At 51.2% G+C, this 26,750-nt stretch overlaps 2 protein-coding genes across 2 annotated transcripts; one reads left to right on the top strand and one right to left on the bottom strand.

The window, feature by feature from the left end:
* Nucleotides 1-1,525: 1,525 nt before the first annotated feature.
* LOC141936109 (olfactory receptor 14A16-like) lies at nucleotides 1,526-2,461 on the bottom strand. The gene has a single exon (XM_074852835.1). It carries the CDS (start codon nucleotides 2,459-2,461, stop codon nucleotides 1,526-1,528), a length of 936 nt encoding a protein of 311 aa, XP_074708936.1.
* A 21,787-nt stretch (nucleotides 2,462-24,248) lies between these two features.
* On the top strand, nucleotides 24,249-25,202 carry LOC141936053 (olfactory receptor 14A16-like). The gene has a single exon (XM_074852777.1). The coding sequence runs from the start codon at nucleotides 24,249-24,251 to the stop codon at nucleotides 25,200-25,202; it is 954 nt and encodes a 317-aa protein (XP_074708878.1).
* The last annotated feature ends 1,548 nt before the right edge of the window (nucleotides 25,203-26,750 follow it).

The following is a 26,750-nucleotide window of genomic DNA, read 5'->3' as shown; positions in this document are numbered from 1 at the left end:
TGACATCTCTGCTCCCCAGACACCCTTTCCTCACATAAGTGTGTCCATGATGGCCTGACCAGCTGTTCCTGGCTCTGTCCCCGTGCTCCCTGCAGGGCCCCAAGCTGGCAGTGCTGCTCTGCAGAGCAAGGGGACTATGGTGCCCTGGGATCATGGGGTAATCCTCCACTGGCCGTGGTGGTGGGGGTGAGGAGCAGACCCAGGCAGATGGGGTTCACTGCTTCTGAGGCCCTTTCCATCTTCCTGGATAGTTTAAGGACAAAGGACGGGATTGGGCAGGACCATGGGGTGTCTCCAATGGCACAAAAGGCAACGGAGGGCTGCAGTAGATCCAGCCCATGGGCTTTCCCAAAGGTTGTCCTGAACCACTCTCCAGTCTTGTGTGCCTTTGCCTCCTGGCTCCTCACAGCCTCTCCAGAAATTTCAGGGCTGTCATTACAGCGTGGTGTCAGCAGGTTCACCTTTGCCTCCAGGGGACTCTAACTTGGGTAATCACCCACATTATGAGGTTCCACTCACTGCCCCCCTAGACTCACACACTGTCCCTGGAGATCCCCTGAGCTCTCCTGGCAGGTCCTGATTCCTCTCCAGAATGGCATCTGCCATCAGCCCCACTGCAGGTGGGACAGTGCCAGGCAGGTACATCAAAGACCAGTTGCTGTCTGCATGGACATGTGTAACCAAGAAGGGAGGTCTTGGTCCAGCCCTTGGCCCCTAAATAGATCCCACTAGGTCTCTGCGCTTGTCCCTGTGAAACCATTAAGAACCACAAAGCAGCAAATGTCTTTTTGAGGGAGCAGATTCTTGAGTATATTCCCGACACCAGCTTTAGAAGAGGTGTCCAGCCTCCTGGTACTGCCCTGAGGAGCCCCTTTGGTGATGGTGGTGCTGACATGGAGGCCAGCTCTGACACCATGGTTCACATGGCCTGCTCCTGCCTGCAGCAACTGAGGACACAACAGCAACTATGGACACAATGGGACAGTCAAAAACTACATAAGAGCTTGGAAGTGAAACAAATGCAAGGGCACAGCAGGACAGTGTGGAAATGAGGTGACCCCAGCACTGAAAAGGCCACGTCCTGCTGCTGTCCTTGGCCGTGGCTCCAGGGAAACAGCAGCCCCAGCTCACAGGCAGCAGAGAGGCAGTGCCTGCCGAGGCAGCGAGGGGCAGCCCCGAGGGGCACTGAGGCTGCTCCTCCATGGGGCAGCTGGGCCCTTGGCTCCTGAATCCCTTTTGCCTGCTGGGGCTGGGCCCCCAGATCCAGAGGAGATCTAAGCGAATGGAGGAGAGGCAAATGATTATGGTCTGGCTTTTCCAGCTATGCAAAGAGCCTGGTTGCTTCTGTACATTAGGATTTGAAGACAGAAAAAAATTGGTTCTAAGATTAAGAAGAAGTTGTATGAATAATACATGATTACAATAATTATTATGTTTAACAAACACGATCTAAAGAAAAAGAATAACAGAAGATAGGCTGGGACTTTACTGTATTCCCAGGAGTTATATGAGGATGGTTGGCATCTTATTCATGGTGGAGTAATGTGCATTCATATAATTTCCTCAGGGCATCCTTGATATCCTGGTTCCTCATGCTGTAGATGAGGGGGTTCACTGCTGGAGGCACCACTGAGTACAAAAATGACACCACCAGGTCGAGGGATGGGGAGGAGATAGAGGGGGGTTTCAGGTAGGCAACCATGCCAGTGCTGATAAAGAGGGAGACCACAGCCAGGTGAGGGAGGCATGTGGAAAAGGCTTTGTGTCGGCCCTGCTCAGAGGGGATCCTCAGCACAGCCCTGAAGATCTTCACATAGGACACCACAATGAAAACAAAACACCCAAAACCTAAACAGGCACTAACCATGACAAGCCCAAGCTCCCTGAGGTAGGAGTGTGAGCAGGAGAGCTTGAGGATCTGGGGGATTTCACAGAAGAAGTGGTCCACAGCATTACCTTGGCGGAGTGGTAGTGAAAATGTGTTGGCTGTGTGCAGGAGAGAATTGAGGAACCCAGTGCCCCAGGCAGCTGCTGCCATGTGGACACAAGCTCTGCTGCCCAGGAGGGTCCCGTAGTGCAGGGGTTTGCAGATGGCAACGTAGCGGTCGTAGGCCATGATGGTGAGGAGAGAAAACTCTGCTGAGATAAAAAAGAGAAAGAAAAGGACTTGGCCAGCACATCCTGCATAGGAGATGTGCCTGTTGTCCCAGAGGGAATTGTCCATGGCTTTGGGGAGAGTGGTGGAGATGGAGCCCAGGTCGAGGAGGGAGAGGTTGAGGAGGAAGAAGTACATGGGGGTGTGCAGGTGGTGGTCACAGGCGATGGTGGTGATGATGAGGCCGTTGCCCAGGAGGGCAGCCAGGTAGATGCCCAGGAAGAGCCAGAAGTGCAAGAGCTGCAGCTCCCGTGTCTCTGTAAATGCCAGGAGGAGAAACTCAGTTACAAAACTTCTGTTGGACATTTGCTTCCTCTGGGTATGGAGGCCTGTCGAAAAAGAAAAAAGCAGTTCAGGGTACAACTGATTTTTTGTGCAAAACTTCCTTCCAGAAAGACCTTCCTGCAGCTCCCAGGCTGGAGCTCTGGTGTTTGCTGGCTGAGGGGGCAGTGGGGAGCAAGGGATTCTGCTGTGGGCTCTGCAGGAGTCAGTCCTGCTGTGCCCCAACAGGCAGAGAGGAACCCGCAGTCATCGCTGCTTAACTCCACTCCTGAAACCCAAGAGATTTCAGCCTTGTCCCTCCCAGGGCCCCCGGCTGCAGAGCAGAGCTGTGGGGCTTTGCTCTTCTGCCTTTGGCTCCTGTTGCCCTGTCCTACCTGAGGAGTGCGTTCTGAAGGCAGACAGCCTGGACATTGCTGCTGCGCTACAAGTGCTCCATGGAGAGTGCGGGGGTGCAAACGGGCAGAGCCTTAGTGCAGAGTGAGGAGAGCCAGGCTGTCCATCAGACTTGCTCTCAGCTGCCCTGGGCTTGCACCTCTGCAATCTGCAGGAGGCTCACACCCAGCTGTTCCCTTGACAGGAAATTGGATGCTGCTGTTGAGAGCAGAGGAATCCAGGGATAGGCTGTCTGGTAAAAATAGCCAGGTTTATCCCCATCCCATGGTCAGCATTGCCCAGAGACCCAGAGGCTCGAAGGGGGCTTGGGCACCTTGCTGCCATGGACACATCTGCATGGCAGGACCTGCAGGGCCAGTTGCTGAGCTGCAGCTGAAAGCCCCATCCCCAGAGAGCCTGAAAACAGGAGCAGCAGCAGCAGGGGCAGGTGGAGAACCAAGGAGCAATGCCCCAATGCTTCTGCCAAGGGAGGCAAGGCCAGGGAGGGACAGATGGGCACTGGGGAGAGTCTCCTCTGCTGCAGCTCTGGCTGCACAGGAGGCAGCTCCTGCCCTGGAGCCTGTGGCCTGGAAGGCAGAGGGTCTGCTGGGTGGGGGAGAAGACCAGGGGGGCTTGTTAGGTAAAAAGCACTTTCACTGAAGGGTAATAGGGAGGTGCCCAAATACCACCCCCGCCCAGATAGTGCTGTCAGCCTGTTTCATTCCCTGTGAATGACTCTGGTGCCTGGAGCTGTCCCTGCCTGGAGCTGTTTCTCTTTTCCCTTATCTCCTCCCTGTCAGTGCTCACAGCCCCCATCCCACCCGCTGTGTGCTCAGCTCTGCCCTGCAGACCCCTCCTGGCAGCAGGACCATGCCCAGAGGCATTTCTGTGTGTGCAGGGACTCAGGAGAGGCTCAGACATCTGCAAACAAGAAATGGGGTCTTAGAACCTGCTCCAGAAAGGAGAAATAGATTGCCATCTCCCACTGCCCACCCAGTAAAAAAGAGGACACTTACTGTGTTGTGAAGTTTTCTCCTCCAGTGAGCTCTCAGCATCCTGCCACTGCCGTCTGCCTTTCCCCTCTCTGTGCCCGGCTCCTGTGCCCTCAGTGCCTGCAGGCAGTGCCCTCAGCCCTGCTGCGCTTTGCAGAGGAGCTGCTCCTGGGCAGAGCTGTCTCTCTGCAGCGCTGACCACTTGCCCTCAGCTCCCTCTGTCCCAGGAGCCCGGCCCAGCTCCGCAGCAGAGGACCAGCCCAATGCATTTTAATGACCCCTCAGGTGGGTTTGGTGATGAGTCTCTGAACATCAGACACTGAGAAGCTGCTGAAGAAATCTCTGAGGAAGTCAAAGTTAGATTCAAACTGCAAAGTTTCTTGTGGCTTTAATGGGTCCCACTGAGGGACACTGTTGACAAAGCCTCCCCAGGCTCCACTTAGAGCAGAAATGTGGAGGCAGTGATGGCAGGTAGGGAAAAGCAAAGGAAAGGTGGCTCTGATGCTGAGGAAACCTGCATGTGTTTCATGAAGCCAAAGGGCCAAGCCCTGAGCCCATTAACCAAAGGGCCAAGCCATGACTTCCAGCCTCTTGGAAGGCAGATCCTGTCCCTCACCCATTGCTCAGGGCTCTTCCTGGGGCAGTGGGTGATGGAGATGTGCACCTGCCAGGCTCCTGAGTAGGGACAAGGGGGCAATGAGGCCCCAGTGCTGCAGGGGACTGTGCCTCCTCATAGGCATCAGTGGCAGAAACACCAGCTATGGCCAAAGTCAGGAGGAGGTTGACTCAGTTGGGGATTTTCAGCTTTTCTACAACCCTCTGTCACCTCCACCACAGGTGACAGTGCTATGGTGTTGCAGGCAAGGGTACAAACTCTTTCCCTGCAGGCTCTAGTCACCCACCCAGCTGTCCCACCTTGCTCTCACCTGAGCATCTTCCTTCCTTTACTGATATCTCACCATCTTCCCTGGGTCTTTCTTGAAATGTTGGGTCTTGGTTTTTGAAATCTTCCAAAAGCCTTGCACTGATCCAGACTCCTTCTGGGTGATCTGTTACACTGCAGCCCTGGCCTTGGAGCGAATACTTTTTCTCCCTGTGTACAGCCTGGACTTCCCCACCTGCCCTTTCTGGTGTTATTTCATTCTCACACTGGTTTCCAATATGAAGAAAAGCTCCACCATCTCTGAAACCTCTCTTCAAGCACTCTCACGTTACTCCTATTCTGTCCAGAGTCTCCACACCAGTGAGCCCGGAGTGTTCAGCCTCTCTATACTGGTCATGTGCTTGAGGCCTCCAAATGCCATCTTGGGAGATGTCTGGGCACTCTCCGAGGTGTTTGCAGATAAAAATGTAGTGGTCATAGTCCAGGAAAGACAGTGAGGCTTTGTACCATGGACTTTTTACCAAGGAGCTGGGACTGTTTAGTTTGAGGAGGAGAAGGCTGAGGGGAGACCTCATCACTCTCTACAGCTCCCTGAAAGGACGTTGTGGAGAGGTTGGTGCTGGTCTCTTCTCACAGGTAATTAGTGACAGAACAAGAGGAAATGGATTTAAACTCCAACCAGGGAGGTTCACACTGACATTAGGAAAAATTTTTCACAGAAAGAGTGGTCAGACAGTGGAACAGGCTTCCCAGGGAGGGGGTGGAGTCCCCATCCCTGGATGTGTTTAAGGGTCGTTTAGATGAGATGTTGGGGGATGTGGTGTACGGGAGAACTTTGTAGAGTAGGGCTGATGATTGGACTCGATGATCCCAAGGGTCTTTTCCAACCTGAATGATTCTGTGATTCTGTGACTTAGTGACATAACAAGGGGCAAAGGCCTTAAACTGAAAGAGAAAAAATTTATATTTGATATAAAGAAGAAATATTTTATGATGAGTGTGTTGAGATACTGAAACAGGCTGCCTAGGGAAGTTTCAGGGAGGGCGTATCCACAACTTCTCTGGGCAACCTGTGCCCGTGTCTCACCATCCTCACAGTAAAAAATTGATTCCTTATATCTCTTTTAAATCTACCCTATTCCATTTAAATCTGTTAACCCTCATCCCATCCCTACAATCCCTGATAGAGTCCCTCCCCAGCTTTCCTGTAGCCCCCTTGAAGTACTGGGAGGCCACTATAAGTCCTACCTGGAGACTTCTCTTCTAGAGGATGAACACCCCCAGTTCTCTCAGCCTGTCCTCACAGGGGAGGTGCTCCAGCCCTCTGATTATCTTTGTGGCCTCTTCTGGACCCGCTTGGGCAGGTCTGTGTCCTTCTTATGCTGGGAGCCCCAGAGCTGGACACAGCACTGCAGGTGGGGTCTCACAAGAGAGGAGTAGATGGACAGAATCCTGTCCCTTGACCTGCTGGCCACACTTCTCTTGATGCAGCCCAGGGCTCAGTTGGCTTTCTGGGCTGCAAGCACACATTGCTGGCTCACAGTCATTTTTCCATCTGCCAAACCCCCCAAGTCCTTCTGCACAGGGCTCTCAATCCACTCTTTGCCCAGTCTCTATTTGTGCTTAAGATTACCCCAATCCATGTGCAGGACCTTGTACTTGCCCTTGTTGAACTCCGTGAGGTTTGCACAGGCCCACCTCTCCAGCCTGTCCAGGTCCCTCTGGATGGCACATCCCTTCCCTCCAGCGTGTTGACCATACCACACAGCTTGATGTCATTGTCAGACTTGCTGAGGGTGCACTCGATCCCGCTGTCCATGTTGCCAACAAAGATGTAAAACAGTGCCAGTCCCAAGCCCAACCCCTGAGGACACAACTCATCACTGATCACGACTTGGACATTGAGCCACTGACCGCAACCCTTTGAGTGTCACCATTGTAGAAGAATTTTAAATATAACCTCTGGTATATCTGAAATAGATTTTAAGGCCTAGTGAAATGTGTTCAGGACTTAGCGATCTTGTAATATTACCAATGTAACCAGAATGCTGCTCCACAGGCCTGAAAAGTGTTCTTAGTCTGCTTCTTGTATAGTCCCAACCCAAAACTGGTTTAAAACCCAGTCAAGCTAATCACATAGACACAGACTGAACAAAGGATGATTAATTGACTCAACACAGGTGTTTTGCGAGATTAACAGAATTTAGTAGATAGAAAGTGCTTGCGCTACCTAAGCTTTTAATAGAACATCCTGAAGTCTTCCTCACAAGAGAACATCATAAGGCATTGCAGGGTGCTAAATCCCCTCTGCTGGAGAAACTGTGGGGTTCTGGGGGTCTGGTACTGATAAGGCCATGGGGATGGACCCAGAGTGGAAGTTGCGCTTTTTGGAGGAGAGCAGCAGGAACGTGTGGAGCTCTGCCTGGGGATGGAGGATGAGTCAGCTGAGAGCTGAAAGTTCATGGGCAAGACTGTTATAAAAAGCACTAGATTTAAAAGTAGTAGAGATAGAGTGTTAGAAGGTTGTGTGATGTGAAACTCAATCGTAGAAACTAGATGAGCTTTAGGAACCATATGTGTTGGTTATAATATTTATTTAGGTCTTAGGTAACTAAGGAAACTTGTTATGCACCAACAGTGCTGCTTGAAATCCCCTTACCTTCACTATCCTGATTTAGGGATCAAGAAATCAAATGAATAAATGTGATTAATGACAGTAATGAAGATAGATATTCATAAATATATATATATAAAATCAAATCAGTAATCAATACAGTAAAATAAAAGGTCTTTATAAAAAAAATTTTAAAGTAAAAATTGTAATTTAATCATCTTCTATATGTAGTAGTTAGTGGAAAATTTAAATTATGAAATACTTGTAACAGATTAACTTGGAGGTTTAAAAGAGAAGAGAAAAATGAATCTTAGTGGCAGATACTGGCTCAGGTGACCTGCGAGAAGAAAGAATTGTTCTGGACAGAACTGGTACGAGTTAAGCAAGAAGATGGGAATTAGCCAAGTAGAAATCGAGCATGTGCAAGGAAAAGGGTCAACCAGCGAGCACCGTGATGACTATCGGAGACCACCAGAGGGCCCCTGAAGACCACCTAAGATCTTAAGTGCGCATGCGAGAAGGACATTTACATCTATTAATGAGTTCCAGGAAAAGTGTTGAATATGTTAACAATTTCTCAGAATCATGTTGAATACGGATGATTGGTTACTATATATGTTTTTGCTTTGGAGACAATTGTCGCCCACACTTCAGGAGGAGCTCTCCCCTGTGCACTCTGTGCTGAAATAAAGAGTGCTGCTTTCTAAAACTCACATTGAGTCTTAGAGGGTTTTCTCATACCAGCTTTATGGCCACAACACTGTGGTGGGTGGATGTCTGCTGTAGACCCCCTGATGAGGAAGAGGAAGTAGATGAAGAAGCTTCATTCAACGGGAATGAGCCCTGGTCCTCATGGCAGACCAAAACTATCCCGATATTTGCTGAAGGGGCAACATAACAAAGTGAAAGTCATCCAGGAGGTTCTGGAGTTGGCAACATCGTCCTGACAAGTGTGAGAGAGGAGCCAGTGAGGGGAGGTGTCCTGCAGGAAATCATACTTAGGAACAAGGAGGAACTGGTCAGGGATGTAACAGTCAGGAGTGAGAAAGTAGAGCTGAGGCTCCTGAGAGAAGGGAAGAAGACCAAGAGCAGGACTTCAGTAGAGCAGGCTCTGGCCTGCTGAGGAAGCCGCTTGGAAGAATCCCAGGGGATACGACACTGAAGAGAAGAGGGGAGAGCTGTTTGAGCGTCAAGGGTCTCCTCTTCAAGCTCTGGAACAGCACACCCAGACATGCAGGAAGTCAAGCAACATAGAAGGAGGCTGGTATGTATGAGGAAGAAGTTCCTGATAAAAATGAAGCTTGAAGAGGCAGCACAGAGAAGGTGGAAGCTGGCTGCCTTCCAGCCTCAGTGGTTCTGTGACTGTGCTGGAGAGAGATATTTGTGTCTTTGTGTGTTTGTGTGGGGGGGTACTGGAGGGATGAGGAGAACCCAGGGCCAGCTCCTGGACAGTTGGAGAGTCTAAGATTGGCTCCTGGAGAGATCACTACTGGACATGTGTCTATAGAGACACTATAGACTTTTTTTCCACTCCCACAGCCCAGCATACAAACAGTCCAAACCTCGTTTCTCCTTTCTCCACTCACAGTGGTTGTGCTTGGCCTACAGACCTCCCGAGGTCCCTTCCAGGATGGGTGATGGTGCATTTCCTTCCACCACAGCTCTTTCCTTGATGATGATTGGGAGAGCGCTCACGTTCCCCCTGACCATGGAAGGGAGCAGACATAAGTTTGGAGTGATCAGATGTGGCTTTTTGTCCCATTGAAGTCACTGGCACAGGGCTGCTCGGCAGGGAACCTCTGATGCAGGCATCATCATGTCTGAGCTTAACCTTTGCTTTTCTTTTTCCTTCTTTTCCCTCCCATGTTCTTCTCATTGATCACCCTCATACATTCCTCTACAAACAGCCCAACTCTGCTTTTTCCCCACTGCCTCTGGCTTTGCTGGTTTTCTGCCGTCCTGGAGTGTTTCTAAGAGGCCTGTCGTGTTGATTCCTCCCTTGGTCAGTACAAAAGCAGCAACTCCTTCTATTAGCTGTGGTGTCCCGCAGTTTCTTATCCTGTGATCTTGTGTTGATGCCTCACCACAATCGGGGTGAGCCACCTGCACACAAACATGAACAGCTCGCAAGATGGAGCTTCAGTCCAGGATCCTTTGAGAAACTCTGGGACTCAGCAAACTGAAGCTTCTGAAGTTTTTCAAGAAGTGACCAGTCCTGCATCAGGGGGAAGAATAACCTCTATTGATCCCCAGGTGTAAGAAATCAGACAAGGAAGGCAAGAGACCGGTATGGTTGAGTGGAGACCTGCTGGTTAAAGTAAAGGGCAAGAAGGAAATGCACAGGCAGTGGCAGCAGGGAGAGGTACCTGGGACGAGTAAAGAGACACTGCTGGGTTGTGTAGGGATGGTGTCAGGAAGGCCAAGGTGCAGCTGGAGCTGAACTTGGCAAAGGATGCAAAGAATAATAAGAAGGGCTTCTACAGGTACATCAGCCTGAAAAGGAAGATCAAAAAAACTGTATCCTCCTGATGAGCAAAACTGGCAAACTAGTAACAGTGGAGAAGGAGAAGTCTGAGGTACTCAACAATATTACTTTCTAAGTCTTCTCTGGCAGCGTCTCTTCCCACACCTCTCGAGTGGATGGACCACAAGGCAGGGACTGGGGGGGTAAAGTCCCTCCCACTGTAAGAGAAGATCAGGTTCAGGACCACCTGGGGAACTGAACATACATAAGTTTGTGGGACATGACGAGCTCCATCCCAGAGTCCTGAGGGAATTGGCTGATCTAGTTGCCAAGCCACTCTCCATGATATTTGAAAAGTTTTGGCAGTCAGGGGAAATCTCTGGTGCCTGGAAAAAGTGAACCATTGCACCCATTTTTTAGAAAGGTAGAAAGGAGGACCCTGGGAACTAGCAGCCTGTCAGCCTCCCCTCTATTGCTGGAAACATCACAGAAGAGAGTCAGCAGCAGCAAAGGAGGTGCTTTGCCCAATCCTATTTCTATTTTGCCCTGGGCTGTACAGAGTCGGTTCTCCTTGCTGTCATGTCCTTTGACCGCTACGTTGCTCTCTGCCAGCCTTTGTGTTACGCTGCCATCATGAAGCCTCAGCTCTGCATCCACCTGGCTGCTGCTGCTGAGTCATGGGCATCACACTCTCGAGTTACCGTCTGGTCCTCCTCTACCAGCTGACTTGCTGTGGCTCCAACAAGATCCACCATTTCTTTTCTGACAACTGACCCTTATTCAAACTGTCCTGCTCTGACAGCACCCTGCTGTGGAAAATAGACTCTGGTTTAATATCAGTTGGCCTACTGGCTTCCTTATGTTTAACTCTGGCATTTTACATGCGCATCCTTTTCTGTATTCTACACCTTCCAGCAGCCTCTGCGAGGAAAAAAGCTTTTCCTACGTGTTCTTCCCATCTCACCACCTTGGCCATTGCATATGGGAGCTGCATTGCTCTCTACGTGCGTCCTTCAGAAGATGTTTCCTTGGAGACAAACATATTTGTAGCTTTGCTGAACACTGTCCTGTACCCATTCTTAAATCCGCTCATCTACAGACTTAGAAACAAGACGGTGATCCTGGCCCTGAACGAAGCCATTGCCCGTGCGACACTACAGCTTTTCCCCTAATCATGGTGCATTTCTGGACAGCAATTCCAGTGATCTGCTCTCATCTGTTAAATAACACCAGTGCACAGGTGTGTCACCTCCAAATACAGATGCCTCAGGAGATTTCTGTTCTTGTTGGACTGTGTCAGGTGAAGTGAGAAGAAGCTCATCTGCACACACAGAGGTGGCACCAACAATGGCAGGAGGAGTAACTCAGTTACCACCCTGCCCCAGCTGCTCCCAGGCCCATCACAGCAGAGCCACCAGCTCATCAGAAGCCCATCTCCACAAACCGAGAAGAGCCCTGAGGCACAGGGGCAGGTGGGATCCCAATTTACAGGCTCCTGAGGAATGAACGTCTTGTCCCAGCTTTTTCCAGGGCTGCCCTGGGAGAGCCACCAGCCCCCTTGTCCAGGGGTGAAACCCGTCAGGATGAGCCACTGAGAGCAGCTCTGGGTCAGCATTTGGACTGAGGGGATTGTTGCCTAGGGGTGTGGGACACATGATGAGATGCAGGGCAAGAGCATTTTTGGATTGCACAGGACTTATTATGGGATGTTTAGGGGAGAACCCCAACAAGGGCAGCCTGTCCTGTCTTCTCATTACACTTAATTTCTAACAGTTTCTTGTGTAAGGGAATCTCTCTTCTGCGTGAACATGTGAGCATGGGGGTGTGAGTGCAGCAACTGGAGCAGGAGCAGGGGGTCAGACAGCCCATATGTCATTAGTGCCAGCAACTGAGAGATTGGAGTGAGTTAACTTAAGCGTCTGTGTGTGACTGGGGTGGTCTGTGCCAGCATCTGGAACGGGGCTCTGGCCTCGAGGGCTTGTATGTCCAGGTGCCTGCAACAGGGGAGGCTGGTATCCAGGGGCAGCTGCTGAGGAGAGTGAGTGTCCGAGCCCAGCTGCTGGAGGGATCCACCCTGTACAGGAATATAGGATAGGATAGGATAGGATAGGATAGGATAGGATAGGATAAGATAGGATAGGATAGGATAGGATAGGATAGGATAGGATAGGATAGGATAGGATAGGATAGGATAGTTCCGTTGGAACGACCTGCAATGACCATCTACTCCAAATACGGGACCACTTCAGGGTGGACCAAAAGCTAAATCATGTCATTAAGGGCATTGTCCAAATGCCTCTTAGACACTGACAGGCTTGGGGTATCAACCACCTCTCTAGGAAGCCTGTTCCAGTGTTCCACTGCCCTCTTGGTAAAGAAATGTTTCCTGATGCCAAGTTTGTACCTCCCCTGATGCAGCTTTGAACCATTCCCACACGTGCTGTCACTGGATACCATGACAAGAGCTCAGCACCTCCCTCTCCACATCCCCTCCTCAGGAAGCTGCAGAGAGCCATGAGGTCACCCCTAAACATCCTTTTCTCCAAACTAGACAAACACCAAGTCCTCAGCTGCTCCTCACAGGACATTCCTTCCAGCCCTTTCAGCGGTTTTGTTGCCCCCCTCTGGATTCATTCAAGGACTTTAACACCCTTCTTAAATTGTGGGGCCCAGAACTGCAGTTTTCTCCTTCCATTACTCTTTGTTCATTCAGACACCTCTCACCTGTGCTGCTGCTTTGAGCTTCAGGGACTCAAACCTTGCCTGTCTCTCAATAGTCTAATTGTCTCTTTAACCAAATCTTTCATTATGTTTATATCTACCTTTTTGTACCTATGTAGCTAAAATACTATCCCCCAAGATTATCCATTGTTGAAAGACGACCTCATTAGAGATATCGTGTACTTAGGATATGGTTGAGGAGTGTGATTTATTGTTTATAAAACTTGATCGTGCTTCACTGTTTTTTGCTTGCAAATAGGAAAAATTCTTCTGTGCCTGTGTGCAACCAGTTCTCTCAGGAGAGCAGGTGGGAGATGGTGCAATGGAGCTGTAACCTCCCGCTGCAGACTGCAGTGGAGAAGTCGGATGTAAGGAAAAGGGATGTAAATCCCAGCTGGCCAATGACAGAAATGGTGAGGCTGGGGAGGTGAGGAGCAAGGTTGTCCAGACAGTGCCAGACCTCAAGGGGCTGCTTCTGCTACCTGTGCAGAGCTCCTGAGGAGACCCTCTGGATCAATATCAATTGCAGAAGGCTTCTATCACCTCTTCTCTAATCTTAAAAGTAAATAAAAATAACCGTTAAAATAAAAAATAATTTTTATTAGATCCTCTTTGAAATATTCCTGCTTAACTACACTGTGAAATGACTCCAATTAGCTGTACAAGTCCTGAAGACTTGAAGAAAACTAAAGGAAGAGAAATAGCTCGTTAGGGTTTTCTTTATTTTAATGAGCCCCATCGTGTATTTGGCCCTGAGTCCATGAACCTCAGATACTGAGAGGAGACTGAGCAAAGTACTCAAGAAGTCAAAGTCAGCAGCAAAGCTCAAGTACCTTGAAGCACTGATTGGCCCCACTGAGGGCCACTACTGACAAAGCCTCTCCAGGGACTTGTTAGAGCAGATAATTGGAGGCTGTGATTGCAGGTAGGCAAAGGCACCCTGCAGGTGGCTGTAATGCTGAGAAACCCCTTGGTTTGTTTTATGAAGCAGAAAGGCCAAGCCCTGACCCTCAGGCCCTGGGAAGGAGATGCTGCCCCTCATGTGTGGCTCAGGGCTCTTCCTGGGGGTAGTGGGGTGTGAGGGTGAGCAATGCCAAGTGTAGGAAAACTGCACAACACCTCCCGGCTTCCCCAAGCAATGGTGAAGAGTAAATGAAGTCCAGAGCCTCAAAATAATTTTTTTCCTGTTAGGCCTCAGTGACAGAGTCAACTGCCATAGCCATGGGGAGAAAGACCTTGGTCCTGTTGGGCCTTTTAGCCTTGCCACAGCCCTTGGCCATCTCAACTGCAGGCTGTCCTACACTGTCCCATGCCTGCACCTCTTTCCCTCCAGGCTGCAGACACCCATCTTGCTTTCCCACCTAGCTCCTACCTCAGCATTTCCACACCTTCACTGATTTCTCTCCACCCTCACCGCCTGTTCCTTGAAAGACAAAGCCATGGGCTGATCCTGACTCCCTCAGGGTGATCTCTTGCACCAAAATGCTACCATTTGAGTGAGATAGCTTCTTCTTCAAATGCAGTCTGAACCTTCCAAGATACATTTTGTTGAGATTTCCTTCTCTTCCGACTACCAAGAAATGCTCCATCATCTCAGAAACCCCCCTTCAAGCAGTTTCAGGTTATTTGTACAGTGCCCTGAGGCTCCACCTCACCAGGCTAAAGAAGCCCAGGTTTCTCAGCCTCTCCACAAAGTCCCCAAACCCCGTCCTGGCAGATCTGCTCTGGAGCCTCTCCAGTTCCTCCTCATTCCTTCAGAACAGGCAGCCCCACACCCAGACACACTAGTCATGATGTGGCCACCACAGTGCTGATGATCACTCCCTTGTCTGAGTTGGCCACATGCCCCCTAACGCAGCCCCACAGGCAGCTGGCCTTACTCACGGTGACATGCACCTCTGCCTTGTATGGCATCCCTAGTGATGCCCAGGCCCTTCTCCTCGGGGTCACTCCTCTGCCAGTCAGGTCCCCGCATGCCCCATTCTATGAGGTTATTCTGTCCCCAAATGCAGGACTGGCCACTTGGCCTTGTAAAGCTTCATGAGGTTTCTACTGACTGAACCCCAGAGATTTTCAGGCTTCCCCAGGAATGAAGCTCCATTGGGCCAGCTGGTGATGTGTGCCTGCAGATGGCTCACCCTGACATGGGGTGACTTTGACACAATAGGAGCATAAGGAATTGCAGGACATAACAGATAATAACAGGAGGCACCTCTTCAATGATGCTGTTCACCAAGGTACACATTCCCATGGTGACAAGTTCAGAAACACCAAATGAAATTACAAAGGAAGCCAAACCAGGACCAAAGAGGAAAAGGTAAATAGAGATGGGCTATTTGCACTGGAGGGTGCAAGGATGGTCAAGGGGAAGAAATTTTGAGTAGGAAAAAGAGAAGAAAAGGTGAAGCAATGGAAATGATCAGGACTGTTTGGAGGTACCTGCCAAGCATGCCTGCATCAAAAAATTCACAGATCATCTGACCAAACTTTCTCATTGACTTCTGTGGCCACCAGGAACCTGAGTGATTTCCCTCCCATCATGAAGGAAAGATCCATGGTGGATCAAAATGCAGAATCATTCATGCTGGAAGGGACCTGAGGAGATCTCTAGTCCAACTTCCAGCTCAAGGTAGCGTCACCTCTGGGTCGTGGCAGGTTGCTCAGGGCTCCATTCATTTTCAGCTTGAAAAGCTCCAAGGATGGAGATGACACAAGCTCTCTGGGAAATCTGCTCCATGCTTGACCATCTTGATGAGGAGAAAATTTTTCCTCCCTTGTTTCAGCTGATGCCCATTGGCCCTCATCTTTTCACCATGCACAATAGTGAAGAGCCTGGCTGCATTTCCATGAGGACACCCAAGAAGATATGGGAAGGCTCTTATTAGGTCTCCCCAAAGCCGTCTCTTCTCCAGGCTTTGCACCTTTGCAGCAGAGGTGGCCAGTGGCTTTCTGGGCTGCATTAGGAAGAGCACTGCCAGCAGGTTGGTGGAGGTGATCCTTCCTCTCAGCACTGTTACAATTTCTCTTGTTGACTTCCCTCAGGGTTTTCAACCCTGCCACCTTCACTTGCACTGTAGCCACAGCTGCCCTCCACATCTTCCACCAGTCCTGCCCTGTCTTCTTGTGAAAAACAAGTCCAGGAGAGCATTCCCCCATGTTGGGTCGGGGATTATTTTCCACCCTCCCTTCAACCAAGGCCACCTAGCAGAGGTCCATGGTCTTCAAAGTCCCCACTGGTTGCCAGGGCCTAAATTTGTGTCCGTTCTCCAGCTGTCTAAAGGAGACTTCATCCTCCTGCTGTCCTTCATCAGGAGGTTCATTGATCCTGACCAGAAGATCACTGTGCATTGAGGAGTCAGTGATCCTCATAACAGTAAATCTGAGTAGACCCAGGCCTGGGCTGTGCTCCATGTACAGCCTGGGCTTCAGGTCCTGTTGGGCTGAGTGTATCCCTTGGTCATAAGTTAAATTTGATTGTAAAAGATAATCAAACCCTCACCCTTCCACTGGTGATCGGGCCATCTGCATGTCCTGACCTTCATACAAAACTGCAGCAACAAATGCCCGTGTGGACATGCTCTTTTCGACGCAGTAGAAGTGATGACTACAATTGTTTTCCTTGTAAGAAAACACTGAAAGAGCTCACAGGAGCAAAATGAAATAACACTTCAACAGGTGGGATCTGCACAGCTTGCTGCACCAGGATCAAAAGCACGGGTGACGGGATCAGAGTATGGGAACGAGGGCTTTGGAGGGTTAGGTGGTAAAGCCCAGGGTTTTACTGGGGCACACTGGATGCCCTGGAGTGTCCTGGCCATGGGAGGGGAGGGTCTGAGGCCAGCAGAAGTCATGGTACCTACCTTCTTAAATACACCCCGTTAGAAAGACCATGAGACCTCACCGGTCTCTGGGATGTCCCCAGTACCAGCAATGGATGGGAGGATCAAAGTGCCCTCCCCCAGACTGGATGCCCTCCAAGTCCAAACCACTACTTACCACCACGCCATAAGTTCCACTTAATCGAAGAATGCCTAGGGAAGAAGAGCAAAGGGGTGGTCTGGACTGGATCTTGGTGGGGCTGGGGGTGAGACACAGATTTCCCCAGTCCCTGCAGGCCCATGGCTTCCCCCTGGTCTGAGCAGGAAAATCCCTTCTGCTCTGCCTGGCCCCATTCCTCCAAGTATCACCTGGCATACCTGTCCATGCAAGGACTAGGGGTGGGGATGGAGACAAGGAGAGAGTGAGGATGGTGGGGGGAGACCCAAAGACAGGGCACTGGGGTGAATTAGTGGACACCAGGGTACTGGGCTGGGGGTATTGCAGGGACAGGACTGTGTCGAATGCAAGTGAGGATTAAAGGAATTCAAGTGGAGGGGACATGGAGACTTCAAGCACAGTGGCTGGTGGGGTCAGAAGGAAGAGGACCTCAGAGAACAAAAATGACAAGATTGGGAGAGTGTTTGGGAGTGGGGGTTCAAGGAAGGGGATCTGGGGACACTGCTGCAGTGGACAGGATGAAAAGCAAAAGACTGAGGGGAAAGACAGAAAGAAAGGCATTGGGAGGGATCAAAGGGAGGGGATTTGGGGACCCCACATAGGACATGAAAGAGATCCCAGAGATGAGATGTCTGAAGGGACCAAAACAATGGGATGGGGTTGCACAAAAGGGATGGAGGTGGTGTCATCAGGACAAGAAATCTGTGGGGACACTCCCAGGGAAGAGACGGGTCCATCCATTCCAACAGGAACTGAGGCTCTGGGCACAAGAACATTAATTGAGAGGGAAGGGGGGGGAAGAGATGGAATTGTGGAGGGGAGAAAGCTGCATTGCTGGGGGCTGGAGGTGCAGGGGAGCCTGCAGGAGCCCCTGGCTTGGGAAAGGGAGAGGCCAAGGCAAGGGGTTTCATGCTCCCCACTATGATTTGGTTCTGCATGAGAGCTGATGTTATGCAACCAAGACCCATCCCCAGCTTTGAGCACCTCCCCGTGGCACTGGGGACTCACTTGAGCATCTTCTAGGGTGCACAGCAGGATGGGGAAGAGCAGGGCCATGGTGAGCATTGCGACCTTCATCTTCCTCTGCAGTGTGGCGAGTGCTGGGTGAAGCTGGAAAAGGTGAAGGGCAGATTTATCCCTCCCAGGACTCCTCCTCGCGCACCCCCAGCACCCATGCCTAGAGCCCCCAGGGCAAAGCCAGGCTTGGCAGAGACACCAGCCCTGGTAGCAGAGTCACCCCTGCATCCGGCATGGATCCAACCACCTTCCTCGGCATCAGTCCAGCTTCCTGCATGGGGCAGTTGCACATGGAAGGGCCCAGGCACCTTGGGGTGGTGATGGAGGGTGGACAGAGCACCCCTGACAGCTGGACATGTTGTGGGGAACTGTGTCACAGGTTTTACAGAAGCTCAGCTAGATGACATCCATAGGTCTTCCCTTGCCCACTGATGTTGTCACTCCATCTTAGAAGGCCAAAAGGTTGGTCAGGCAAGGTGAAGCCACGCTATCTCAAATCACTTCCGTGTCCTCCAAGTGCCTCAGCACAGCTTCTAGGAGGATCATTTCCATGATTTTCCCAGGCACAGAGGTGAGGCTGACAGGTCGCTAGTTCCCACGGTCCTCCTTTCTATTCTTTTCAAAAAGGGGTGCAATGGTTCCCTTTTTTCAGGCACCGGGGATTTCCCCTGACTGCCAGGACTTCAAATATCCTCGAGAGTGGCTTGGTAACAGTATCAGCCAATTCCCTCAGGACTCTGGGATGCATCTTGTCAGGTCCCACAGACTTATGTATGTTCAGGTTCCCCAGGTGGTCCTGAATCTGACCTTCTCTTACAGTGGGAGGGACTTTGCTCCCCCAGTCCCTGCATTGTGGTCCATCCACTCGAGAGGTGTGGGAAGAGAGGTTGCAGTGAAGACTGAGGATAAAGTCTTGTTAAGTACCTCAGCCTTCTCCCTGCCCCTTATTTCTCATTTTCCAGTCTTGTTCATTGAATTGATACAAGTTTTTTGAACTTCCTTTTCAGGCTGATATACCTGTAGAAGCCCTTTTTCTTATTCTTTGCATCCTTTGACAAGTTCAGCTCCAGCTGTGTCTTGACCTTCCTGACCCCATCCCTACACAACCCAGCAGCATCCCTATACTTGTCCCAGGGTACCTGTCCCTGCTGCCACTGCCTGTGCATTTCCTTCTTGCCCTTTACTTTGACCAACAGGTCTCCACTCAACCATACCAGTCTCTTGCCTTCCTTGTCTGATTTCTTACACCTGGGGATCAATAGAGGTTATTCTTCCCCCCAATGCAGGAATGGCCACTTCTCCTTCTAAAACTTTACCTTTCTGTTGGCCAAAACCCAGACCTTCTCAAAGGCCTCCTGGACTGAAGCTCCATTTTTCTGGCTGTCAATGTTTGTGTGCAGGTGGCTCACCCTGATTGTGGTGAGCCATCAACACAAGATCACAGGATAAGAAACTGCAGGACACCACAGCTAAGAAAAGGAGATGCTGGGTTTGTAGTGACCAAGGGAGGAGTGAACACAACAACCCTCTTAGAAACCCTCTAGGAGGGCAGGAAGCCAGCAAAGTCAGGGGCAGTGGGGAAAGAGCAGAGTTGGGCTCTTTGTAGAGGAATGTATGAGGGTGATCAAAGAGAAGAACTTGGGAGGGAAAAGAAGGAAAAAGAAAAGCAAAGGTTAAGCTCAGACATGATGAAGACTGCATCAGAGGTTCCCTGCCAAGTATTCAATGTCTTCAGTGGAACAAAATTTAAGAGTTGATTGCTACAAACTTACGTCTGCTCCCTTCCATGGTCATGGGGAATGTGAGCGCTCTCCCAATCATCATCAAGGGAAGAGCTGTGGTGGAAGGAAATGCACCATCACCCATCCTGGAAGGGACCTCGGGAGGTCTGTAGGCCAAGCACAACCACTGTCAGTGGAGAAAGGAGAAACGAGGTTTGGACTGTTTGTATGCTGGGCTGTGGGAGTGGGAAACATTGGCCTCTATAGACACGTGTCCAGTAGTGATCTCTCCAGGAGCTGATCTTAGACTCTCCACCTGTCCAGTAGCTGGTCCTGGGATCCCGTCATGCCTTCAGTATCCCCTAACACAGACAAACACACACAAACACGCAGACACATGCATGGAAACAAAAAAATTTATTTCTCCAGCAGAGAGTAATGGAACATCTGAGGCTGGAAGGCAGACAGATTTGAAATTCTCTGTGCCGCCTCTTCATGCTTATTTTTGTCAGGAGCTCCTTTCTCATCCATATGCGTCTTCTCCAGTGTTGCTTCAATTCCTGCCTATCTGGTGGTGCTATTCTGGAGCTTGAACAGGAGATCCTTGACCATCAAATCTTCTCACCTCTTCTCTTGAGTGTCATATCCCATGGGATTCTGCCAAGCAGGTTCCTCAGCAGGCCAAAGCGTGCTCACTGAAGTCCTGCTCTTTTCCTTCTTCTCTTCTCTCAGGAGCCTCAACTCTACGTTCTCACCCCTGAATGTTACATCCCCGACCAGCTCTTCCTTGTTTCTAAGTATGATTGCCTGCAGGACACCTCCCCTCACTGGCTCCTCAGTCACCCTTGTCAGGATGATGTTGTCAATTAACTCCCAAACCCTCCTGGATGGCTTTCACTTTGCTGTGTTGCCGCTTCAGCAAATATTGGGAGAGTTTAGGAGTGCCATGAGGTGCAGGGCTTCTTCCAGTTGAATGCAGAAGGCTTCATCTACTTCCTCTTCCTCATCTGGGGGTCCATAGCAGACATCCACCCACCACAGTGTTGTCCATGACCCTTCAGCTCAGCTGACTCATCCTCCATCCCCAGGCAGAGCTCCACACATTCCTGCTGCTCTCTCCCATAAAGGGAATCTTCCCCTCAGGGTCCAGCCCCATGGCCTTATCAGTACCAGACCCCCAGGACCCTGCAGTTTCTCCAGCAGAGGGGATTTGTAGCGCCCTGCAACTCCTCATGCTGTTCTCTTGTGAGAGACACCCCAGTCAAGATAAGCCAGCTGCACACAAATATTAAAAGCTGAACAAACTTTTCTACAGTCCATAGGAACCTTGACAAAACCTGGGATTTCTCAAACTTGAAGTTTTATGAGGATAAGTGGCTAATCCTACATCATTGGGAGCAGGGGGCGAACAGCCTCATACATCAGGACAGGTTGGGACCTGACAGGCTGAGCAGCAACTCTGAGGAGAAGGGCCTGGGCACTACGAGGGATGCCCTACGAGCCAGGAGAGGATGGACACAATGAACAAGGGCAGCTGCCTACAGGGCTGCATTCGGAGGAGCGTGAGCCACCCAGACACCCTGAGTTACCATCCCCCTCCACTCAGCACTGGTGTGTCCCCACACACATGGGTGACTCCCAGGGTGTGGCTCCCCATTTTGGAGAAGTAGAGAGGACCTGGAGAGTGTTGAGTGAAGGTCTGCCAAAGTGGGTTTTGGGACCTGGTGCCCATGAGCTGTGTGGGGTGACTGAGGGACCTGGAGTTCTTTGGCCCAGCGGTGTGGAGGCTCCAGGCACTATAGGAGTAGCCTGAGAGTCACTGAGGGATGATTTCAGAGATGATGGAGCTTTTCTTTGTAGTGAGATACAGCATGAGAAAGAACTAATGCCACAAAGTGCAGCTGGGGAGGCCCAGACTGGACACAGAGAAATGTTGCTCGAAGGGCAGTGCTGTGGTGTAACAAGTCACCCAGAGGGAGACTGGAGCAGCCCCAGGCTTTTTGTTTCAAGGAGCAGCCAGGGAGGATGGAGAGATCTCAGTAAAGGAAGGGAGATGCTGAGGTGAGAGCAAGGTGTGGTAGCTGGGTGGATGTCTCCAGCCTGCAGAGAAAGAGGTGCAGGTGTGGAACACAATGGGACAGCCTGTGGTGGAGATGATAGAGGAATGAAAAAAGTCTGAAAATCCCCCAGCAGAGCTGAGCTCTTTCTGCCCTTGCCTCTGGCTGTTGTCTCTGCCACTCATGCTGATGAGGAAGCACCTTCCCATTCCAGCACTGGGTCTCAGGGCCTCCCCTTCCCCACCCGAGAGCCTGGGAGGTGTTGGACCATAGTCCTGCCCTTGGCATTGCCCATCCCCACATCACACTGCCCCAGGAAGACATGTTGCCCTGGGAAGGAAGATCCAAGGGCTGGGTATCAGACCTCGGCATTAGGCTTAATGTAACACGTCGAGGTTTACTCAGAATCTGTTCCACCTTGACATCACCGTTTTTTCCCTGTCATCTCTGCCTGGAGTTTTCTGCTGTAACCAGCCCCTGCGGAGGCTTGGTCAGTAATGGTCCTCAGTGGGACCCATTAACACTCCAAGGATCTTTTGCTTTGCATGTGACTTGGATGTCTTCAGAGGGATCTTCAACTTCCTATCGCTGTCTGAGGTTCATGGACTCGGCACCAAACCCACCTGAGGGGTCATTAGAATGCCTTGGGCTGGTCCTCTGCTGCGGAGCTGGGCTGGGCTCCTGGGACAGAGGGAGCTCAGGGCAAGCGGTCAGCACTGCAGAGAGACAGCTCTGCCCAGGAGCAGCTCCTCTGCAAAGCGCAGCAGGGCTGAGGGCACTGCCTGCAGGCACCGAGGGCAGAGGAGCCGGGCACAGAGAGGGGAAAGGCAGACGGCAGTGGCAGGATGCTGAGAGCTCACTGGAGGAGAAATCTTCGCAGCCCTTGACACAGTAAGTCTCTGGGTGCAGGGCAATGCAGCTGCAGGTGGTGGAGGGATCTGGTGAAGCCGGCACAGCCGCCAGGAATGTCCCTGGTGTGTGGAGGAGGAGGCCGTGCTCCAGAGCAGGGCTTCCCTGCTGCACTGTCAGAGGGACATGCCATGGCGGCTGCCTTCTCCCGGGGACGGCTGCAGGGGTGTGCAGGCGCGGGTGCAGCCAGGGGTGCCCAGGGCTGTCCTTGAGAGCAGGGGCTCTGTCCTGCAGCTCAGGGGCTGTGTGCTGGGGCAGGGACTCTGCCACCTGCCAGGATCAGCACTCAGCCTGCCCGGGGAGCTGCCCACGGCTCTGTGGGGAGAAGCTGTGTGGGGAAGGAGAGACCCCGGCAGGGCAGGGTCCTTCTGCTGTGGAGAGGGTGCTGCGTGGTTCCGGGCTGCTCACAGCTCCAGATCACCCCTAGGACATATAGTGAGAGCCTTTTTGAAGAAGTACATCAAGGAAGCGTTTAACTGAAAGGGAAAGAGTCTGTTCTTTGTGTTTTCCCCTGTTCATTGCCTGAGTAGACACAAGGAGATGGGAATTTATTTCTCCATTCTGGAGAAGGCACTGAGTCCCCAGGTCTCCTTAGCAGTTGTTTATACTTCTCCTAAGACTGTGCATACACACAGAGATGTCCCTGGGCAGGGCCCTGCTGCCAGGAGGGATCTCCAGGGCAGAGCTGAGCACACAATGGGTGGGATGGGGGCTGTGAGCACTGACAGGGATGACACTTAGGGACAGACAAACAGCTCCCGAGTGTGACAGCTCCAGGCAGCAGAAACATGGGCAGGATTGTGAGGGAGTTCCTACCAGTAATGCTGTGGGAGGATGGTGACTCTGCCATCCCCTGCAGTGCAGACACCTTCACTGAGCAACTCCCTGGTCTCCTCTCCCACCCAGCAGAGCCCCCCACCATTAATGTCACAGGGACATGGTGATGAGTTGCCCTCCCAGCAGCCTGATAACAGAGGAGGAGAAATGCTTGAGTGCCCAGCGTTGTCTCCCTGTTCTGCCTTCCTTGGCATGAGCACTTTGGCGTGTTCCCCTCTTCTCCCTGCTGCCCTTCTTCTTACTGCTGCACTCACTGGTGTGGAGGGGGAGACCTCAAGCACAGCTCAGACACTGGTGCTGTGGGTTCTCTCATGCCAATGGATCTGAGGAAAGCATCCCAGTCCCCTGCTTTACTCTGGGGCTCCAGCCACCATAGTGGGTGGGGTGGGCAATGACCTGATCCCCCTTCATGACATCACAAATTTTGGTTCTTCGCCTCCTTCCCTTGGCGGTCCTCCTTGGCTGCAGGCTGCCCTCCAGAAGGGCACAGCTGCCCCAAGGCATTCTTTCTCTAGCAACCCCCTGGAGAAGACATGGAAATGCTGCTGGGATGCATGCGGGCAGCTGTAAAGACACCTCTGTGTCCCTGGCTGGGAGGGGAGAGCTGAGATCCTCTGCTCTCAGCAGGGTCCAGTTTCTTTTGCAGGGAACACCTGAGGGCGATTGTCCTCCAGCTCAGATAGGTGCAGGCACAAGGCAGCTGTGGATAGGACTGATGGACACAGTGGCTGCCCTCACTCTGCATGAAGAGACAAGCCCTTTTTCTTTAAGGACTCACAAGATTCCACCATTGAGTGAAGCAGAAATGCCAAGGATCTCTGCCTTAAAAACACTCCTCAGGTGGGATGGGGCCACTAGAACAGACTAAACATAAGAAATCCCTACAGCTCTGCTCTGCAGTTGGGTGAATAGGGGTGATAAATATTAATAAGTCTTTGTTATCAGAAGGGGATTTGATCTGAGATGACCCCATGTTCCTATTTGCCTGCTCTTGTAGCATAGCGCTAACTCCTCCAGAGCCCACAGCAGAGACACCTGCTCCCTTGGATACCCTCAGCCAGCTGGAAGCAGAGCTCATGAGGTGGAACTGCCAAAGGTTTTGTGGAAGAGGTGAATCAGTTTGGAAGGATTCTGCAAGAAGTGGAGTATCTTTTGTTCAGAGAAATCTGCCCTAACTTCTCACTGATTTTTTCCAACATGTACAGGTCCTGATGTCCAGTAGAAACAAATGTCCAACAGCAGCTCCATCACTGAGTTCCTCCTCCTGGCATTCGCAGACACACGGGAGCTGCAGCTCTTGCACTTCTGGCTCTTCCTGGGCATCTACCTGGCTGCCCTCCTGGGCAACGGCCTCATCATCACCGCCATCGCCTGTGACCACCACCTGCACACACCCATGTACTTCTTCCTCCTCAACCTCTCCCTCCTCGACCTGGGCTCCATCTCCACCACTCTCCCCAAAGCCATGGACGATTCCCTCTGGGACAACAGGAACATCTCCTACTTGGGATGTGCTGCACAGCTCTTCTTCTTCTATTTCTTTGCTACAGCAGAGTATTTCCTTCTCACCATCATGTCCTACGACCGCTACGTTGCCATCTGCAAACCCCTGCACTACGGGACCCTCCTGCGCAGCAGAGCTTGTGTCCACATGGCAGCAGCTGCCTGGGGCACTGGGTTTCTCTGGGCTGTGCTGCACACTGTGAACACATTTTCACTTCCACTCTGCCAAGGCAACACCCTGGACCAGTTCTTCTGTGAAATCCCCCAGATACTCAAGCTCTCCTGCTCACACTCCTACCTCAGGGAAGTTGTGCTTCTTGTGGTCAATGCCTGTTTAGCATTTGGATGTTTTGTTTTCATTGTGGTGTCCTATGTGCAGATCTTCAGGGTGGTGCTGAGGATCCCCTCTGAGCAGGGACGGCACAAAGCCTTTTCCACGTGCCTCCCTCACCTGGCTGTAGTCTCACTGTTTATCAGCACTGCCATGTTTACCTACCTGAAACCCCACTCCATCTCCTCCCCATTCCTGGACCTGGTGCTGTCATTTCTGTACTCAGTGGCGCCTCCAGCTGTGAACCCCCTCATCTACAGCATGAGGAACCAGGAGATCAAGGATGTCCTGAAGAAACTGATAACTAGATGTTATTCTGATGCAATAAATTGCTCATCTTCTTTGTAAAAATTATAATATAACTCTGTACAGGCCCAGCCTTTTGTCTGTTCTTTCTGTTGTTGGTGGTGATATTTTACTTCTAATGCTGTTGTCATCCCCTTTCTAATTCATTGTCTGCTTTTCTTTTCTGACTAATTGACTGGGTATAATGAGGAGTCATGATGTGTGTTTTAATATAATAAAGGGCCTGCAGTGACTTTTTTTTCTTCTGAAATCTTTTCTCTGAGATTTTATGGACCTGCAGGGACAATTCCTGTGTGCAGATGTGGATGGGAAGAGAGTCCCAGCATGGCAGCCCTGCCATGAGCACTTTGTCTTCCAGAGATGTTCTCTTTTCAATTCCACACTCTCTTTCTGATCCCTTCAGTTTGGTGTAAGGCCTGATTGCTCTGGCAGCTTGATCACACTCCTGCTGCGTGGCAGTCCTGAGACTGCAGGCAGGGACAGGCAATGGGCACTTCTGTGACAGAGCTGGCCTCCATAAGAGCGGTTCCATAATGAAAGAGGATCTGCTAAGGGCACTGCCTGAAGGCTGAGGTCTTCTTCCAAACCTGATCTCAAGAACATGCCCAAGAAAGTGGCCCGCAGATGAAAACACCACTGAACAGGTGCACAGTGTGATTTGCAGGGTGGGAGCACACAGCAGTGTCCTCGCACAGCCAGACCTCCTGGGAGACACTTGAAGGACCAGGGTCTGGACTGTACCCGCACTCACTGGACACACTGGGGAAGCTGCCTGTGCTGGTTTGGCTGGGAGAGAGTTAATTTTCTTCCTCGTAGCTGGTATGGGGCTGTGGTTTGGATTTGTGCTATAAACAGTGTTGATAACGCAGGGCTATTTTCGTTATTGCTGAGCAGGGCTTACACAGAGTCAAGGCCTTTTCTGCTCCTCACCCCACCCCACCAGTGAGCAGGCTGGGGGCTCACAAGGAGCTGGGAGGGGAACACAGCTGGGACAGCTGACCCCGACTGACCAAAGGGATATACTATACCTTTTGACATCACGCTCAATAATATAAAGCTGGGGGAAGAAGGATGAACGTTTAGAGTTATGGCATTTTCCTTCCCAAGTCACCGTTACATATTGTGGAGCCCACATGTCCTGGAGATGGCTGAGGCCCTGCCTGCAAATGGAAAGAAGTGAATGAATTCTGTGTTTTCCTTTGTTTACCTGTGTGGCTTTTTCTTTACCTATTAAACTGTCTTTATCTCAACCTGCAAGTTTTCTCAGTTCTACCTTTGTGATTCTGTCCCCCATTGGAGCCAGGGGAGTGAGTGAGTGGCTCTGTGGGGCTCAGATGCCGGCTGGGGTTAAACCATGACACTGACCCAGGGAAATCATCACACTCTAGCTCTTCCCAAACACCATTTGCAGCACTGGCCTCTCACCCCACACTGGGGAGGAACTTTTTCCCTCCATGGAGGTACATAAATAAGTAGCTCAGAAGTCCATGTTTGCATTGTGAGGAGGAGATGTAAGCATGTACATCATGTCTGTGAAGTGAGAGAGCATGAATGCCATCAGCTATACCTGGGGGTGCCATGATGGTGTGT

This window comes from Strix uralensis, chromosome 31 (genome assembly GCF_047716275.1).
Source record: "Strix uralensis isolate ZFMK-TIS-50842 chromosome 31, bStrUra1, whole genome shotgun sequence".
NCBI lineage: Eukaryota > Metazoa > Chordata > Aves > Strigiformes > Strigidae > Strix > Strix uralensis.
The sequence above is the reverse complement of the archived record's forward strand: the minus strand, read 5'-3'. Positions and strand labels throughout refer to the sequence as shown.

What these genes read in the sequence shown, in the direction of transcription:
- LOC141936053 (XM_074852777.1), top strand. Translation starts at nt 24,249, where the DNA reads ATGTCCAACAGCAGCTCCATCACTGAGTTCCTCCTCCTGGCATTCGCA.
- LOC141936109 (XM_074852835.1), bottom strand. Translation starts at nt 2,461, where the DNA reads ATGTCCAACAGAAGTTTTGTAACTGAGTTTCTCCTCCTGGCATTTACA.